General features: G+C 44.3%; 1 protein-coding gene across 1 annotated transcript in view; it reads left to right on the top strand.

Annotated features, from left to right (window-relative positions):
- Positions 1 to 20,688, top strand: part of Crim1 (cysteine rich transmembrane BMP regulator 1) — a 175,616-nt gene that overhangs the window by 116,946 nt on the left and 37,982 nt on the right. Inside the window, exon 8 of the mRNA XM_038320549.1 lies at positions 17,512 to 17,640. Within this exon, the coding sequence (XP_038176477.1) occupies positions 17,512 to 17,640 (129 nt within the window). The remainder of the gene's footprint in view (positions 1 to 17,511; positions 17,641 to 20,688) is intronic.

The raw sequence follows: 20,688 nt of genomic DNA, 5'->3' as shown, positions 1-20,688 counted from the left end.
CTGTAGAGTTTATAAAGCATGTAATAAGAAACGAGCAGGCTTTCTTCCAGGAAATGATTAAATTAAGGTCTTTTTTAGTATGAAGATTTTTTTATGGACCAGTTGTGTGTGTTAATTGCTATCTACTGCAAGAAGAAGCGTTTCTGACGAGGGCCGAGTGATACACTGATCTATGGGTACAGCATTATGACACTAGAAGTTATTTGATTGCCATGTTCATTTAGCAGAATCAGTAATTGGTTTTCCCCTAGGCCTTTGACATGTAGTATCAAGAAATCCTTTGCTAACCTCTGAAGTGTAGTACATTAAGGCTTCAGTTTGGCGAATGGTCTGTGGTATTAGCTAGCCTCACAAGGATTAGACTTACTTAAGACCTTGAAAACCACGTAAAAGAAATGGAAGCTGGAGGCGGACTCTTGTGTTGTTGACATCACCGATCCCCTCATCCTTACTCTACATAGAGTACAGCTACCACCCCCAGAGATGTCATAGCTCCAGATGACAGATTTTGTGGCACTCCCCATCCCTCACAGACTCCTTTCCATCCCTAATGGCAGCATTGTGGAGCTGCAAAGGGGGACGCATAGAAGGCTGTGTTTCCCCCAGTGGGCGTGGCAAGAGTGCCTTGCTGGTGGGGGAAAAGTGGCAGTGCCTGACCTTAAGAATTGTGGACAGCCCGTTGTCGACCTGGGAAATTTAAGTCCCAATGTGTGAGTGATAAAGTAAGCAAGAAAAAAAGTCATAAATGCATAGCTCCTCAAAACCAGCCTTTTAACCTCATGTATTGCTGCCTAAGTTCAAAATGAAGCTTTTAGAGTGTGTTAACTTTCCAACTAAGGTGAGCAAACCAAGCCACCAGAGTGTGTGTGCCGCTGATTTAGTCTTAGCTCATAGAGGTTAGGTGTTAGGTGGGTCACTTCGTGTTTGGGTTCTGTGTCATCTGCCCAGAGTGGTGACCTAATTCTTGACAGCCTAAGGAAAGAGTTACAGCGTGAGTGAGCCATTAATACCAACGCTTAATGGAAAACCTCCTGCAGCCCAGCAAAGACAAAGGTAACGAAGGGACAGTTCACAGAGCACACTTCAGCCGAGTTTTCAGTTAACTAGGGCAGAGAGAAGCGTGTCTGTCTTGTGAGGTACGAGCTTGACATCTGCCCCCGACGCTGTGTATCCATTCTAATGGGCATTGTACGCAAGGCCTTATTGTCCCATTGTAGAGATGAGGAAATGGAGGCTCAGAGAGACTTGCATAAGTTGTCACCGAATGGCATAGCTGAGCTGGCCTTGCGCCCAGTGTCTCCCCTTCCTTTATGAATCTTCATTACTGGCTTTTGACTTCTTGTCAGGGAGAGACTGGGGTGGCATGGCAGGGTAGCATTCGGGTTGTGATCTCCCACTGGCCCTCTACCCCAGTTCACAGAACTTGGGAGAAGGTGCCCTTCCAGCCTCCCGGCACAGAGGCCCTCTCGGCCTTGACGACACTGAATTTCTCGGTTCCCCTTACAGCTAATGCTGGTCCCTTCCTCGTCTCTGTCTGTCTTCCTCAAATCTTTCAGAAGACTGCATTTCCTAGTCCTCAGAGAACTCATTTGGCTAGGATTTCTTCTTCCGTTTTTCACCCGAGCCGAATAGCAAGTTTGCTCCAGGACAGTAGTGTCCTCCAGCGACTGTCGCTGTCGGGTGTAATAAAGGCAGCGTGGCTTTATTACACAATCAGAATTCAGAGACTAATACTAGAAAGTTACTGATAAATAATAAGCATTACTAAATATTTCTAAAATATCAAACTAAGAGGGTCTTATTGTATAGAGTCCAAGAAAATCTATGCAACCATTTGAAAACATTTTTCTCAGTAGCCTGTCCATAGTATTGTTAAGTATAATTTTGAGTGATTTCAGAATAGCAACAGAATGGTATGAAATAAGACAAATAAATCCCAAGGTGTTGCTGAGTAATAAATGAGCCATCAGCCAAGCTCATTTACAGACAGACAGAACTATCGGCGTGTGTGCAGCTCAGACCTGTAGGAAACTCCTGCATACACCCTTACATAATGAGTGCTGACCCTTGCTTTTTAGCTTCATCTCACGTACTCAGAATGTGAAATTAGAAGCACTAACCCCACACAGGCATTGCAGTTTAGGATGTTTTCAAAATAACTCACAAACCACCAAATATAGCCTGTTAGGACCTCCAGAGAGCGAGAGAGAACCTTGGGGGCTGACATTGTGATTAAAGATGCCTACCTTCCAAGGGACAGCATGCTATGACTGGCTACTCCCAGAGGAGGAAACGTGAACTGGGAACCCTTGAAGACAAGGCTGTCACTTGACAGATAACTTGATTCGGAAGTACTTAGGTGCTTTTTAAGTTGTCCCTTAAGTACTCTCATAATGAAGTCTTACCGGGTTATTGTCAACACCGAGGTCGGGCATTCAGATAAGCCTAAGCCATTTCAGTCTGTAGGCTAGAACAGGCTGAACCCTCCTATTCTGCTTTGCTGGCTTGTCTTTACACCGCCTCCTATTCACCAGTCTCATTTGCTTTGCTTTGCTTTGGTTTGGTTGTTTTTGGTTTTTTTGAGACAGGGTTTCTCTGTGTAGCCCTAGCTGTCCTGAAACCCACTCTGTAGACCAAGCTGTCCTCACACAGAGATCCGCCTGCCTCTGCCTCCAGAGTGCTGGGATTAAAGGCGTGCGCCACCATGTCCAGATAGTCTCGTTAGTTTGAATTTCCTTCAAAAAGAGCTAAGGGAGACATGCATGGAATAAATATGAGGTTTGCAATTCAAGTATGCATGTGAAAGACCTGCCCGTGTGTGTGTGGGGTGTGTGTGTGTGTGTGTGTGTGTGTGTGTGTGTGTGTGTGTGTGTGATTTAAAGTGGAAAGGACAACGGGATAAGTGTCATTTTACTTGCAGTCCCTAACCACTAACATCTCTTGGTCACTTATCATGTAAGTGAAGGCCGGGTACAGCGAGGGCATCATCTCCTCTGACCCTGCAGGATCCTTAGCGCGGATGCTGGGTTGTCACAGAGCTCACATGGTAGAGGTTCTGTCACGTGCTTTGGGCTGCATAACAGGCACATAGCAGCACTGCGTCCTGAAAACCCGGGCTCTGGACTTTGCACCCACATTTCCTCAGATCGTATATTACATTCTGGCGGGCAAGGAATTCCCTGTGTTCTTTTGAATTATGGATGGTGACTACATGTACGTAGTTCCTAAAAACTTTTCAAATTAATAAGCAGTGAGCAGAGGCAGGAAGGAAGGATAGTAAGAATGGAGTAGCACACCCAGTACTTCCCTTGACTCTGAGGCTCCTTTTCTGAGAAACGGCCTGATGAGAAAAGGTCACCTTAACCAGAGCCTCAATCACTTCTGGACCCATGACCAGCTGAAGAAAGAACAACTTTGGGATGCTTGTGTTGAGGTCAGAGTGCAGAGTCACCTACGTTTGACACCAATGAACCTGTAACCAGGTTGTGTGGACCCACCGACTTTCCTTTGCTTACTGGGAGTTGTGACAAGCACCCTGCTCCTGGATCCATCACAGAGGTAGCCCCTTAGGCCTCCCATAACTGGTATGTAATCTGAAGTTGGTTCTTTTCCTTGTTCAGCTCCTAAAGACTAGAATTTCAAAACTTTATTGAGGTTTCCCTGGGCTCAGGCCAATGCCAACTGCCCTGTTTAATACACACTGCTTTCAGGGCACACTGTGTGCATGTGTAGATGCCCTACTGTGTGATTACTCACTTATTTACACAAAAAGAATGATATTTTGTGCCACAATTAGGTATTTTTAATTTTATCCGCAGTACTATCATGTACCAGGTATGTAAACTGCCTGGTCTGATTGTTAATGCCATGCAGAACCTAAGGACAGAATGAAACTTTGTTTTCTTTTTTCTTAAAAATGCAAAATGGAAAAGCAAAAACTTTTCCAGCTGAAGGTAAAATAAGGCCGAGAAGGAAACCGGCTGCGAAGATGTATGCTTACTAAATAAGAAAGTGATAAGTGGCCTATCAGGTGTCAGGTGTGGGACTCACGTAGAGGTAACACCCAGTACAGGAGATAGGAACTGCAGGGTGACTGGAAGCTTTGCTCCCAGCCCTTACCTGCGGGTCATTTTGAGTGGTGGTTGACCCACCCGGGTGACTACTGAGACCCAAATGTTCCTCTGGCTCATGCAGAACTTTCTATGGAGAAGAGCTGATGGTTTGACGACCTTGAAGATTCTGGAGCCAACTCCTGAGTACATCACACTGCTAAGGGTGGCCTGCAGAGCGACGTTCCAGTTGCCACTGAGTGAGCGTGGTGCTTGGATTGGGTGAATTCACTCTCCAGTATTTATTTTTCTCTGAAACCAAAGCAAACTCCAATTTTGTCTTGGACCAGGAAGTCAAAGTTATTTGCAGGTTTCCCAAGCCGAGCACGTGAGGGGCTATCTCATTCTGTTTCGGCAGTGTTCTACCTTTTCCTGCAGTAAGCTAAAGCAGTGCTGTTTGTGGAGCTGTTAGGGACATTCTGCAGGGCGTCAGGCAGATATAATTCTGTTAACTTGGACTTAAATAAACTCTTATAGCAGGGGAATAAGAAATTCACTGTGTGGGTTGTCCCCCCCTCCCCCCCCACACACACACTAATTCTCTAGATTTAAGATGGAATGTGATTGAACCAGAAATTCAACTGCTTTCCCCCTACCACCTGGCTTTCTTGGATGGTTGTCTTATTTAGGGCCTCCTGGTTCTGACTGGGACACCGTGAGGATCAGACATTAGGCATGTCTTTACCTGTATGAGGTTAGCCAGCCCCTTCACCTCAGCATCAGAAATCTCACACGGTGCTCTCCTGACTCGCTTGGAGGTCTGTGAGCTGTCAGATACACTGCCTTCTTAACATCGGTCCTCACTGTTTTTAGGAGTAGTATAATTCGTTCTCATGAATGTTGATGATTCGGTTTGAGTTGAACTGCCCTTCGAGTGAGATTTCAACTGACCTGCCAGAAAATTCTGTACCAGGCACATATCTGGGTGGGAATTCCTTGAAACAAGACAAAAATGTTTCCAGCCCCACCTTGCCCACAGTGTTCCTTACTGCACCGTATCGTGCATGATTAAGCTGCTGCTCCTGTAGTAGGGAGTCAGGGAGAGTTTGGCTGACCGCCCCACCCCCCCAGAAGGGCAGTGGAGTCTGAGATGCCACAGAGTCACAGGGATCAGGACTCAGGACTGCTCTGGTGCCATCCATGCCAAGAATAATAAAATACTCGTAATAGCCTCAGGACTGTTAGGCATGCTGCTTCATCTTTTAACTCTGAATGTCCTGGAAATATATTCCATAAATGGAAATTAAAATATAGCACAGTCTATTTTCTGCTTGTCCAAATAAGGTCATTTGTTGGCTGCCACATGACCGTGTATTACCCTAGGTCTTGGAACTAAATGCCAGAACATTTTAGCCATAATTTTTTTTGGGGGGAGGGGGCACTTTTGGTTTTTCTCTGATAGTTTAAAATACCATGAGATATTTAAAATAGTATTCAAATATAGATGAAATGGATGTAAAAACACCCCCCATCTGACTAAGTATGACTGTAATGGTTTTCGCAGTTATACACAGAAACATTATGCACATCCATCCCATGAATGGCTCTTCGATTTCCCACATGTAATAGTAGCTAAGCAGGTGGGAACCAGCATGTGCAGAAGTCACTTAGCTGGGAAGAAACGTTTATCTATCCTTGCTCAGAGCCAAGGCAGCCTATGCTGCTGCTTTTCTACACGTGTGTGCCTTTTCCTTTGCACCTGATGTGACACCACCGGGGTCATCAAAACTTACAACTAGAAATGACGGTGGTCTGTAAACTCCTAAATTGTCCAGTGCCTAAATCATTTGAAATGCTTGGGAGTTGATGCTCAGGCTCTGCCTCTGAGTTCCCAGCTCTAGCCGTTGTGGCCAATGAATGTGTCCAGGCTGAAGCAGCACACAGCAATGGGCTCTGTCCCTGCAGTCCACCTCCCATACCATAAAGGGTATTATTGCTAAGGAGCCTTGTGGTTTTCTCAGGAAGATAATAATTGCATCTAATAGATCAGACCTGGCCTGCTAATTTTCATGTAATCAACAGAAGCAGGAAAACATAGTCTGGAATGCGAACTATGTGAATGAAAAATATTTAGTCATTCTCGAAATGATAGGAATGTTTTTCCAGCAAGCTTAAATAAACACAATCTCTTTTGAGACTGCATTAGACTTTTTTTGGAGAAGAGACAACTCTTAGGCAACCAAACAGAAGTTAATGAAGGTTTTTGGGAGGCATGCCCTGCAGAAAGGGCTCGGAGACTGACAGCAAGATTCCACCGCTTTCACAGCGCGGCAGTGAGAGAGCTGGTTCCCTTTGAGCTTTTGTCAGCAAAGCAGGACTTGACATTTTAACTAGCCACAGTTCCAGCGTCGGCAACATTGTGCTTTACTGACAATGGTGTCTTTAGAATCCTCACCTTCATCTGCCACTGCTGTATGATTCAGCTCACAGGAAAGGACTGTCCCTGGCTTGTCTCTGTTGAAGGCTCCTAGTGGCACTTTTCCTGGGGTCATGGTTACTCATTGCCATCAGTCCTGCAAGGCCTGGTTATCTAAGGAAATTACTTTTGAGCCTAGCAGCACTTCCATGGTCAAGTGTTCCTGCTTTCAAAATAATTATGCAAGCAATGTGTACGCTTATCCCAGGAATATTTTTGACGCCTCTCTTTTGAGGCTTACTTGCACACTTGCACATCCTGTGGACTGCCCTCCGCTTTGTATACTCCTGCCTCTGAAGGTTTACTAGACTTTCTGAAAGAATTGTATTATTCGTGTCGGAGTCAGGGGAAACCTAGCTTGGCAAAACTGTTCAGAAAAAGTGAAAAGTGACATTAAAATAAAGGGACTTAATCTTCTGCGACACAGTCGTTTGCGCGGGAACTAACTGAAGACAAGTTTCAAGCAGAACTGCCAGCCTGAGCAGCATTTCAGCACAAGCGTCTAGCCATGGGAAGGGGTACCTTTTACCAGTAGTGCTCATTTGTGAGCACAACTCCTGCCTTTTCATTTAAAAGCATACCAGTCACCTACTATGAGGCTCAAGGGCATGGGCTAAAATGGGTGCAGATGTTTCCTTCAACATGATTTCAAGTAAATTAGACCAAGATAATTTGCCTATAGAAAGAACCTTTGAAATAGTTTCTTTGAAACAGTAATCAATATAACTTAGTTTTAATAATTTATGCCTCTGCTTCCATTTATGACTATCCTGTTTTAAGCTGTTTCCAGAAACATTCTTCAGTGTACCTTCCAAGAACAAAATTATTTCACATCATCCTGGGGGCTCTGGTTGAGAAACAGGATCCAATCCCCAGGAGATATCTCCATGGGTTTAGTAGAATGTGGTGTGTGCTTTATCTGAGTACTAAATAAAAAAATCTATGAAATAGCTGTTGTGGCACAGTTGTACAATGATGGGGCAGGCGGAAGGGAAAGGACTGTCTCCTAAAGAAAGTATTTTTCTGTCTGTGGATGTGGTTCAGTGGCTGCCAAGGTGGTGAGAACAGTATCAATCTACACACCAACCACTCAGATGTTCCCAGCATGTACTCCAAGTCTAGGGGCTGGACTTTTAGGTTGATTCAAATTGAGTGAGGTTTTGTTATTGTTGTTTGTTTGTTTGTTAATGTTTGTTTGTTTGTTTTAATTTGAGTTGATCTTACACACTTTGGCCAAATAGTGATTTTAATCTTGCATCTGAGAGATTGCCCATATTCAGCAGGGTGATCTGAAACAGAGCCCTCATTGGGCATCCGAACCCTTTGACGCTATAGTTTATGCTAAGTACCTGTCAGAAATAAGATTTGTCAAAAGGACTCCTGATCCTGTTGTGTACCATTATTAAATAATCTAAGAAAATCCTTGGTCTGTGTGGACTATTGATAGTCTTGTAGTACTTGGGGACTGTTTCCCCATTGTCTGTTGGAGCACACTCAAGAGTTACTCATAAAGCACCTTCTCACCTAACACCAGAGCTCACAAAGTGTATTCTGAGAGCTGACCTCATTTGTGGCTGCGCCTCCTTCTTCTCTATTTAAGACGCACATAGATTCTTTCTAAGGACTTAACCTCCTGTACGTGGTGTGTATGATGTTTTGCTTACATGTATGCGTGTCCGCTCTGTGCATGCCTTTGGATCCCCTAGAACTGCTGCTACAGACAGATGTGAGCCAAAATGTGGGTGCTGGGAATTGAACCTAGGTCCATGCTCTTCACTGCCGAGCCTTCTCTCCAGCTCGTCTGTACCTGGATTCTTAAAAACATATATTCACCTCTGCTATACTTGGAATCTATATTGACTCAATTGTAGTGTCCTATGAGTTCTGTTTGTGAGTGTTTGTGTTTCGGTGTCCCCTGTGGGCCTAATCCTGGACCGTGCAGCAGGACAGGTAGTGGAAAGGCTGGAGAACTTTTGTCCTTGTTGGATACCTGTTATTTTGCATAACAACTCACTTTTTCAACAGTTTAGAGACTCTGTTAGTGAAGCTGTCAGTTTAGGATGGCCTTGGGCTTTGCATGTTCAGTGGGATCAACCGACTCAAATCTCCTCAAAACCATGATATGGTTGTCATATTCGAAATCCAGGTTTTTCAAGGATTCCATGGAGCTGGATAAATTCCAGCTTCCTTTAGTCAGGGTAGGGGCTCTACAGCCATGGGACGAGGAGTGAAACCATTATTCTTTGGGTGAAATGCTCTGATACTTAGTCATAAAGCCACCAGTTGGGCATCCTCTCACACTGATATAAGTTTGAGATCACTGGCCTACTGAAACCGAGATCCAAAAGACAGTTTTTTAAAGCTGGGTTTCCCACATCTTCTTTTTACTTGAGAATTACTGAACTATTCACAAAGATCCTGAAATGGCTGAAATGGCACCGAGATGAGCTTGGCCCTGACCCTCCAGGTCTGGTAAGGCCACATCATGAGAGGAAGACCAGGGCCAGCCAGGCATAGCCCATTGTTTGAGCTCACCCGATGAGCTGCCGACTAAGAGATTTCTCTTCTCTTGGAGACACCGTGGATGTAGTCAGACTGGGGAACAATGACCTCAGTCTGCCACTCAGCAAAGGTGAAAGGCGCCAGTGGCTGGTCACTAACATGGTCCAAAGCTTACCAGACCATATCAAAAGACATCACAGAGCCAGCCACATTCCGGATGCTTTTCTTGTTATTGGTAGAGATACAAAGCGATGCTTAAGTTACAATGGGCAGGGTTGAGATTGTGAAAACAGCTGTCATGCCACTTACCAGCTGCCCTTCTGAGGTCTGTCCCAATAATTAATTTTTCTGTGACCAGGTCAAGCAGCATTGCCCCTGCTGCAGTCATTAAAACATTACAGCAACACACGTTGTTGGTGTAACATATGGCTTGACTCCTGTGTGCTGTCCCACTCTGTAGCCTTGCAGAAACATTGTGAGAGGGGGAGAACGACTGCTCCCATCTTACAGAAAGAAGCCCAAGAGGTCCATGTCACATAATGAGAGCTAATAGTGTCTGGCACAAGGACTCAAACTATGGGTTCCTGCTCCCAAACCCCTGAGTTTGGCACTGTTTCCCTCTAGACTCACGCTGTCAAAGAGAGTGTGGGAATGTGAGGGACCGAGACGGTGAATGGCAAAGCCCCTGACAGTCATGCTAGGAGTCAAAAGCTGTCCCTGTTCCTGCCTGCATTGTCACTGCTGAGCCCCAGCAAGTGTTGCTCCGACCTCTGGCTTGGCTTTTGATCTCCACTTCTTTTCCGGAGCCTCTGCCTAGAATTCTGACCTGGCTGACTAAACTGTCGGGAATACTGACTGTTTGTTGCTTCTGCTTGTTTGGTGGTTGCTTCCTTCTGTTCTCCTCCCCGTGAATAACTCTCGGCCTGGAAGCCTGCCTGCTTCCCCAGCTCTCTCTGTCTCCTCATCCAAACTTCAGAACACTTGCCATCTGGTCTTAACTCTTCTTTTTCTCCCTCTGAGTCCCAGTTGTCTATTGTCGATCAGATCATCAGTGTGCTCAGCGTTGGCAAAGACGCCCGCACTTCCGCCGGTGCAGCATGAGTTCCTGTCAGGGATATATCCTCATACCAGTTTACTGCCGGGCAACACCAGGAAAAGGAGCAGCCCCAGAACAACTGGGTCGGAACTGGGCTCCAACCTCGTGTTAAGGATGTGGGCATGGGCCCGTCTATGTACTCTGTGCATTTTGCAGCCAAAGGTAGAGAGGAACTTGTCAGGAACCCAGGCGTTCTTCCTGGGTATCGCATGATGTGAGCAGTTTCAGTTTCCATGAGTTTTCGATATAAAAAGTGTGCTGAATTCACAGCGGCCCTCACACCTTCCTCCCTCCCTCAGTGGTTCTCATTATTAAGTACTGATCATGTTCAAGAGTTGAACATCCTGAGAGACTTAACTGCCCATTGCTTCGAAAAGGCCAAAAGAGACTAAGATGACCAAGGACAGCATCAGATGCACGCCCTTCTTTGTCAGGGAGTAAACCCTTACTTGAGGTCTGTAGATGTTGTCTGTCCTGTCTGTCCTCCCTGTCCGATCAGTAATTCAAGATATAATCCAGACAACATGTTGAGGGCTGAAGTTACAGTGAGTGAGGCATCGTTCCTAAAGTGAGATCTCCCCCCTCCCCCCCCCCCCCCCCCGCTTCTTCCCCAGCCCTCAGCCATTTCCCAACAGATAGATTGAGATTATCAGAATCTGGCAGATTCACCCAGTTGCCTGTATGTAATGTCTCTATTACAGTGTGCATACACATGTTATATGCCATGTAGCATATTGTCAGTTAAAAGGTGCCAGGATACGTTTTGTTTGAAGATGTGCAGTGGACAGTCTATCAGACTAATGTAAAAGGTCTAGATTATTCTTGGAACCCAGAGATACGTTTTTGAGTTATTTCAACCAAGTTAATGGAAATGGTTTCCCCACTCTGTATAGAAATTTCTTTTTAATTCTCTTTTGTGATCACTTAATAATAATCTTATAATCATACTACTGTCTTTCCCCATTAAATATGAGGTTGGTAAAGGAAGAAAAATATGTCCAGTGACCAAGGTTCTTTTGAAAAAACATACAAAGTTAATGCGGGTCTAAAATAAATAGATCGTTGTTTCTCTATCTGACCACAAAATAATACAGATCTTGGGAACATTTTCACACTATTCATTTTAAAATAAAACAGAGAAAGTGCTCTCAGATAAGTGCCACAGAAACCACAAGGACGTAGGTGTTGTTATGAGAAATATATACAAAGGGGAAAGGGATCACTCGGTGTGGAGTGGCTGGAGGAATTTGAAAACTCCAAATGCCAATTTTTTTCCATGACTTAATGAGACTTTCTTAAGTACACAAAAATATTCCATGGAAACTCCCACTTCCAGATTAGGGAATTTCTGTACCCTGGCCTCCCCCCCCCCCGCCTTTTTCATGTTGTTCGCTACATTAATAGAGTTTCCTCGCTATCTTCATTTGGGAAAATTTTAACGTCACTCTGCGTCTCTTCCCAGCCTGGGGTTATGTTGACAACTTGGTGATTTATTTGAGTGGCACTGTGGCTAGAGAGGGGTCACATCTGTAAAGCAACTATGGCAACAGAGGGCACATGAAGATGCAGTGAGTCAGATAAGCTGTCCTCCAGTTCTGTCTTGGCCAACTTAATCTCCAGTTTTATAGCCCCAGCTGGGCTACCTCTAACCCGGAGGGGGCGGTGCTGGAGGAGGCCTGATAGGTTTAGCCACTGGCCAGCCATATAAAGTGAGAGAGGCTTTGGAATCTCCCCATTCATTGGCTCTTTGTGTGGTTTAAACAGCCCCAGCCAAAAGAAAAACATAGCTCAAGGAAGAGAGTGCCTGAATTAAGTCTGGAAAGAGAGCATAATTGTTCATTTTTGTCTCTCATAATCAAATAAGCAGGCCTGGGAATTTACTGAGAAAAGTTATGTAAAACATGCAAAGCATAATTGAAGCCCAAAAGGAAAAGGACTCTGAGAAACGAGAGGCAGAAATGAGATTCATTTATCTTACTGCTCCGACTTGAAATTTCTTGCACTGCTAAGAGAGTGTAAGACTGCCCTTAAAAGGTTCTTTTCCTAGGAATTTGCCTATAGTTAGGTTTATCCAGAAATATCATTTCTTAGTATATGGGTGGGTGCAAACAGGGAGTCCCAGGAGTCAAGGGCCTTGCTGGACAGCTGCTGTTAGCAGCAGGGCGTGGGGGGCGTCCAACCTTGCTGCTCTCCCGGAGCTTAGCTCCACAAGGCAGCTCTTCAGTAGACCCTCCAAATCTAGAACCGATTAATTATCCCTGACAGAGGCAATGCTACAGTCAACCTAGAGGGCGGGCTCTGTGTGCCATCTGCGGTTGTAATTACAACATCTTCATTCACCCATGCCTGCGCTGCTAATGAGCCTTCCCAGGGCTGCTAATCAGGAAGAGTGCCTCGCTCATATCTCAGTGGAGATAATTCATGTTATTTGTAAGACAGAACCAGCTCCCAGTCATCGAGGTAATGAGAAGACCCTTGCAGGTCCATTCAAAACTGCAGGCTCAGTAGAGTAGAAGATAAGACAAAAACCACCCGTTAACATTCTCGTTGCACTAACATACCTGGGAAATTTTACTGGGTGTCTTAGAAGTAGATTGAAAAGCTGATTAGCACGCATCCCAACATGGAAGGGGTCAGAATGTCAGAGTACACACTTTTTCTGTCTTATTCTTCTTCCGGAGTCAGAAAACTGTATGGTGTGCATGACTGTTGCAAAGGTTTAAATTGGCATCTTTCAGGGATGCATTTGAGCTCTTCCTTTGACTTTCTCTAGCTTCTAGCTTTCATGGAGAGTTCTCCATGAAAGAAAATAACGAGCAACTAGAGAGATTTTTGTTGTTGTTGTTTCCAAGACAGAGTTTTCCTGTGACGATCTGGCTGTCCTGGAACTCACTCTGGTGGCCAGACTGGCCTTGCACTCACAAAGATATACCTGCCTCTGCCTCCCAAGTGCTGGAACTAAAGGTGTGTGCTACCACACCTGGCTGCGATTAGAGTAACTTAACATATTATAAAACCTAAATGACCAAATCATTTATTTTATGTTGTATTGCTGCGGCCTTAGAGTTTGAACCATGCTTAAACTTTGTATTTTGATCAAATTCAACATAATCACAAGGTCTTAATTTCTCAACTGGATAGATAAAGTTCCTAGGAGATGCTAAAAGTATTGGTGGTAGTTTGCAGACACATGGCATCTGGGGCTAATTCCAAAAATATATTAATATTTTTCTGAAAATATTTTTTCTAAGTTTGTGAACCTTCTTAGGATATGAAAATCTCTAAGTCTTAAGTAATTATAAAAAAGCAAAATTACCATATACGTTCATTTATACGTTTGCCTAATATGAAGAGCTTCCTCCCAGACTTATGACCTCTCAGACTCAGCTGAGACAAAAATTAGTGGCGGAATGTTTGCACCCCCCTGACACAGTCCCAACAGTTGTTCTAAAACTGTTTCTCCCCGACAGTTTAGGGTACTTGGGAAGTCTTTTAAAAAGTCACTGAGGAAAAAAACATCAGGTTGTTGGGTTCAGCTTAATCTACTGAGCGGAAATTGAGTCACTCCAGAGTAAACTGACAGTTCAAAATATAAACAATTTGAGTTTCTCTGTTTCTTCACATTAACTATTGACTTTGCAATGTATATACTTGTCAGTGTTTTCCATCTAATACAAGGAAAAGGAAGAATGGAAAATGTGAATTTTAGAAGCATAAACTAATATTTTACCTCTTGCACATGACTATGTTGTCTGAGGTCTTCAAGGCATTTGTCCAGAACAGCTTACCATTTTAATTGGACATTCTAGACTCAGTACGTACTCAGCAACCTTTCTGTACATTGAAGTTTTGTTTGTCCAACTGCTGGATGCTGTAGGTGAACACATTGAACATATCCCTGCACTTGAGAAAGGTGGTGCACAGCACATCTGGATGCTGTAGGTGAACACATAGAACATATCCCTGCTCTGGAGAAAGGTGGTGCACAGCACATCTGGATGCTGTAGGTGAACACATTGAACATATCCCTGCTTTGAAGAAAGGTGGTGCACAGCACATCTGGGTGCTGTAGATGAACACATTGAACATATCCCTGCTTTGGAGAAAGGTGGTGCACAGCACATCTGGGTGCTGTAGATGAACACATTGAACATATCCCTGCTTTGGAGAAAGGTGGTGCACAGCACATCTGGATGCTGTAGGTGAACACATTGAACATATCCCTGCTCTGGAGAAAGGTGGTGCACAGCACATCTGGATGCTGTAGGTGAACACATTGAACATATCCCTGCTCTGGAGAAAGGTGGTGCACAGCACATCTAGGACCCTCCCAGCTGCTTAAGGCATCTGAATAAAACATGGGGTCCTCAAGTCAGTTGTGTTCAGATCCTCAAACATCCTGGCCTGTATTCTTCTTTCAGTTCCTCGCATCAGGTCAGACCCCTGATCCTGTCCACTAATCATATACTATGCACCAGACACTAACTTATGCACCACTATTGAGGAGCAGTACCTTTGTGGACTTGGAAAACATGTTCTCTTACCACATCCCTACAACTCAGTACAAGTAAAACCCTGTCCCTTCCTGGGACTGTTACATGTTCTTCAGTGGCGCTGCTCTTCCCAAATATATTTTCCATAATATATCTCCTGAAAGTAAAAGCTTCTCTTGAAGTTCACATCTCAAATGTCAGCAAAGAATACAAGGATCTAGTGTAACTATGCACAAGATGTTTCTTTACCTGCTAGCTGTCTGCTGAAGCAGCGTCTGTGGAGTTCAGAGTCTGCCCCCAGTCATTGGTCTGTTAACTCTCTAGAATATAACACTCCTTCCTCGCTGGGGTAATCTTTAATGTGGTTTACTTAGAGCTGATACATGTTTTCTTTTCTGTTTTACACTTACACAGTTAGAATAATTTTGAGATAACATTGGCAGTCTTGTGGTTGAGGGCTGGAACAGAACCATTATTTGGGGACAACAAGCAAGAGTGGTGACTTTAAGAAGTTTGGAAACTAGAAATGTTCATCGTAAGTTTTAAGAGAATGCAGGACAGAAGTGTCCCTGCGTCTAAAGCAGTATGTCTTAAAACTTGCTTAAATTGTACTCTTTGGTGTTTACAGTTGCCTACTAGAAAGACTTTAGTCATTGGAGGAAAAGAGAAGTTTAATGCCAGTGTGAAGATTGTATAAAACTCTCAGGAAGATACCCTTAAATAAGCCACGTTACGTAGAAGTGGAGGAGCATGATCCCTCATCCAGGCCTCTTTCACCAGGAGAGTGCTGGTAGGAACATCTTGTGAACAGGCCAATGTCGTTTCCTACATCCAAAGAGTTGAATCACTGTCCCATCTTAGGAGGCAAATAAAAAATCAGAACCCCGGATTGTAGCAGCGGTCACACGTATTTTGGTCTGTCTTCCTTAGTAACGGGAGAGGAAACTTGAGAAGACAGTGTGGACGAATGGATAGCGTGTTGAAAGGCAGGCTAGGAACCGCTGCGCCCTTCTATTCCCAGCCTGCTACTGGGTTGCTATGTAAACATAGATAAGCCGCTTACGCTCTGCATCTCACATTTTCCATCTACAAAAATGTAGGTAGAGACATTGTGCACTTGGCCATTTCACAAAGATATCATGAGAAAAGCCTTGCTTTGAAGAAGTTCAGGCATCTTTGGGTTGAAGAGATGATGTGTAAGTACAGCGTTGTCTCTGTTTCCTTTGGCAGTGCTGTTCCTACTGCCCATAGTGTTCCATAAACGTCTCTTCCCAGTGTACCACAGAGCAGGTGCCATCAGTGCAGCTAGCTGTGTACTACACTGATGTCAAGAGAGCTTCTAAAGCCCAGATGTGAATCGTAGGTCTGCCACCTGATCCTGCAGTGACCATGAACAAATCAAAGTCCTCAGTTTTCTCGTGTGTTACAAGAGGATAACGGTAGCAGCCACCCCAGCTGAGGGCGGTGACGCTTCATGGTACTTGCAAGCAGCACATGTACAATACAGAAACAAATATATATCTTATGCCAGAGGATGCACTTAGTTTCCAGAGTAGCTCTTTCTTCTTAGAATGGCAGAGGAGGGGAAGCGCCCCCCGCCCCCCTGCAATGGTAGATTCTTCCTGAATGGAAGCTGGTCCTTGCTGCTCATTGGTTGTATCTCACTTTGCCACTCTCTCAAGGCTCTGGTTCCAGGGCATAAGCCCTTAGCCATTGCTATCCATTCATATCATCTCATAAGTGATAGAGTCACAAAAGAAACTCGGATGTTATTCTCAAAAACATAGCTGGTCTATTAATTTTTTTAAAAAAATGCTAACATAAAGGAGAGGTACTGCGGAATGGGGAGGAATTGACAATTGACAGTTATGTCTTGATCGTTCTAAAAATTACACACAGAGCTAGGGAGATGGCTTGCTGGTTGGTAGCATGCTTTCCACACAAACATAAGGACCTGAGTGTAATTGCCAGCACCCATTAAAAAATGAAATAAAGAAAAGAAAAAGCCCAGAGGAAGTGTGCATCTATAACTCCAACTCTGGGAAGACAGAGACAGAAGACAGATCCTGGGCAAGCGATCACTGTAGCTCATTGACCATCAAGTTTAGTGGCATCAGTGAGCTCCAAGTTCAGTGAGAGACCCTGCCTCAAAAAGTGAAGTAGTGAATGATCAAGGAAGATAAGATAACCAACGTTGATCTCCAGCATCCACACATGTGCTTGTCCACAAATGTGTATACCTACACACACACACACACACACACACACACACACACACACACCCATGCTCAAAACAAAACTTTACAACTATGTAGATAGTGACGGAAGAACATAGGCAACGTTGACCTCTGGCCTCGGCATGTAGGCGTGTACCCGTACACACATGTGCTATAGACTACAAACATACACACATTTAGCATATACACTTACAATACATGAACTCAGAAAAAAATCAGGAAGAAATAGAATAATGGGTACATTTAAGTAGCTTATTTTAACTTCATTGTCTGGTTTCTATAGTGATGACCTGCCAGAAAATGTTGTTTATGAGGAGCAAAAAGGGCACAGACTGCTGAACTACAGGACAGTGGAGCAACAGGGAAGTCACTCCACAGGCAGCACTGTGGTAGAGTGCTCGCCTCACATCTGTGGCATCCTGCTTTTCCCACCCACTAGGAAAAATAAAAGTGAAATGTTCGTATTATCAAAGACTCTGAAGAAAAATACCGTTTTATGAGTTAATGACAGTACAGTATTGTAAAAAGTTTCGGATTTGAGGAGAACTATTGATGGGATTTTTGTACTTACTGTAGTGTGGGATTTCGGAGATTGAATGCTATCTACGAGATAATAACATGTTTCATTGATTCTTTTTTCTTCTTTTCATGTCATTAGAACCAACCTACATCACAATTGATCCTCCTGCGTGTGGGGAGTTATCAAACTGCACTCTGAAGGAGAAGGACTGCACTTATGGCTTCAAACTGGATCACAATGGCTGTCGAACCTGTCAGTGCAAAAACAGTAAGTAGACAGATGGGTTTTCCCCCTGAGGCCTAATAGGATCTTGTCAAAGCATATTATATGATTGAATATCTTTTTCACTCCTGTTCAGACATCGCCTTGACAGCCTGAAAGAAAGGGGGTGGTGATAAGCTTAGCATAAACAGTTTTGCAGTCATTTAGGGAATGCCCTGCTCTGTCATATAGTTCCCATCTGGATTTCACTGTGTTCGTTTTCATGTGGGGCTTGATAGTTCCTTGCAGCTGGTGTTGGAGAGGCGTTTGCAGCCCTGAGTGGCTTGGGAGTGCAGCCTCATAGCCTTAAGTGGGCAACCTAGAGCACCCCTACCATGATCATCCAGTGATCAAGAACACTGTATTTTTCCCTTTCTGTACATGGCAGCTATAATCCTTTAAAAAAAAAACAAAACAAAATGATGCTTCACGCAGGACCTGGGGAGATGGTTCAGTGAGAGAGTACTTGCTGCGGAAACATGAGGGCCAGAGTTTGGTTCCCTGGCGGCCACGTAAAAGTTGGGTGTAGTAGCATGCACCTGTAACCCCAATCCTGGGGAATTGAGGTTATGACAGACAGACAGACAGACAGACAGACAGACAGACAGACAGACAGACAGACAAGAGGATCCGTGGAGCTTGCTGATCAGCCAGGCTAGACAAAATGAGTTGTAGGTTCCCTGAGAGACCATATCTCAAAAGGTGAAAAGTGATAGAGGAGACACCTCTGGCCCCTACACACATGCACACAGAGACAGACAGACAGACAGACAGACAGAATAGACAGGCTGACAGAGAGAGAGAGAGAGAGAGAGAGAGAGAGAGAGAGAGAGAGAGAGAGAGAGAGCTTAAGAACTTAAGAGTTTGTTCATTTTATTGACCTCAGAGCCATGACCTCTGAAACTAGACAGAATATAATACATTTCTCCCACAGGGGAAAATACATCCCACACGTGTTAGAACTATTTTGAATTCTCTTAATTCCTCAACCAAAGCACACATCCAAAGTCCCCTTCTCCATCACCTAGGTGGCATTCTTTCTAGAACTTGGTCTTTTCTACCTTCTGACACACAGGCTGGCATTGTCTTTAACTAAAATGTGCCTGAGAAACAAACAGAACAAGACTCCAGAATTTAGTCTGAATTGAGTCCTGTTTCTCGCATGTGTTTGCATCAGTACTTTGCGTGCACGTCGTAGGTTGGTAGTGAGTTATAAGCAGCCAGTGCCCCTAAGTATTTTTAGGTCAGCTGCTGTTAGGTGCTTATCTGTTCTATGTTAAGATGTTGCAGTTTTTGAATTCTATTAACGTAAGGCCAAATATAACAAATTATGCTAAGAGTTTCAAGCCATTTTCCAAGTAGATGAAATTGTTTTTTTAATCTTGATAGTGTGATCTTATGCCCTATGTCTCCCAGCTTATGGTAAATAAGTACAACTTACATGTCCTCCTAAATTGCTGAATTAAGATAAATTAAACTGCAGAGAAACAAGGACACAACCCAATAGTACCGAAGAACTTCCTGTGTCGTGACATTGAACATTGTCTCCACTCTTCAAATGGCACATGTCAGCTCCGGCCCCACAAGGTCTTGGCACACATTCTTGCAGTCCTGTCTGAATTCAAGGCTCATTGCATCCACAAGATTCCTTCACTGACAACTCTTATTTTCGAAATAAACCAAAGCTGGTAGGCAACCATTGTTCTGCCTAGACTTACTTTCAGGTACTTTGGAATCCTCTGCCTTTTTTGAGTGACATTTGGCCTATTTTCTGAAATCTTCCCCTATCATCTCTGATCTCTCCCAAACACAGACAATGATTCTATAATAAGCTACTTCTCTGTGGGCTTCGGGGTATAATTATCCTGGGCTTAGAGGCTTGGACTGACGGATGGTGAGAACGTACACTTCCTGGGGTATCGGCTCTCTTGTTTTAAGGTGCCCCTCAACTGTAACAAGTCATCGTTTGTGCCAATATCTCTGATGAATGATAAAATGCAGCCTAGGAGTTGAATAGTGCCGAGTACTCTGGCCCCACACTACCGCCATACCCTCTGCATGGTGGGTTACTGCTTCCAGGGTTTAGAAGTCCGACATACTGGCAGTTGTTGCAGTCTTGGGCTTTCAGGTGAGCCTCCGCCTCCTGGGGTGGTCCTGCCTTCCTGCACCTGCTTCTGTACCCTGTAAGGATCAGCCCCTGTTGTGTGCATGTCTGCCTCTGAGACGGTCCTTGGGAAAGCCAAGTCTGCTGGGGAATTGCCTTGGCAGCCTCGTGTGTTTACATAAATCGCCAACCTTGTCTTCCTAACACCACGATAATTGGTAGTTGTGTCATGGAGTGTTTACACTGCAGCCTCCCGGAGCCTCTCTAGCTACACGTTCTTTCTTAGTATGGGATCGGACCTAGTTTTTTTTTTCCCCTGAACTTCTATGAAACCTAAAAATACAGAATCGCGTTCACCAGCTGCCTCGCTCGCTCGCTCTTCACCTGGGCATTGTTACAAAGCTTTGGCCACCCAACCACAGCCATGGCAGGTTCCTGTCACTCCATTGAACCTGAAGAAGCTACTTGCTTTGTCACCGAGGCAACCGAAAGGCTGTTGTGGCCAGGCTTTCAAGCTGGAGGCTGAGGAAGCTGCCCCCATGCGCTCTGCCCTCTGTAGTCTGAAGCTTTCAGCGGCACCACTATGGACACTGCTTGCCATAAACTTCCTTTTTTTTACATTTAGGAAGAAATAAATACAGGAGAATGTTGTATTTTGTGCCTGTGATTTTTTTTTTTTTACAGAAAAATATTACATTCGGTGCTTGCAAATTTTACATACTTTTAGAAATATCCAGTCTTTCCTTCCCACTTTCCTTCACCACCTGCCGTGGTTCAGGTAACGTGTTAAATGTGCGGACCACCGTGGTGAATGGAACACGTGACATGAGGGAACATCTCCAGTTGCCGAAACACAAAACAAGATATTCAGTGCTGGAGTTTACAAGAGTAACTCCTACTAAAACACTTCTCTGAAAGATTCAAACTTTTGCTCACACAGAAGTAAGGCG

Source organism: Arvicola amphibius, chromosome 2 (genome assembly GCF_903992535.2).
Source record: "Arvicola amphibius chromosome 2, mArvAmp1.2, whole genome shotgun sequence".
Taxonomy (NCBI): Eukaryota; Metazoa; Chordata; class Mammalia; order Rodentia; family Cricetidae; genus Arvicola; species Arvicola amphibius.
The sequence above is the reverse complement of the archived record's forward strand: the minus strand, read 5'-3'. Positions and strand labels throughout refer to the sequence as shown.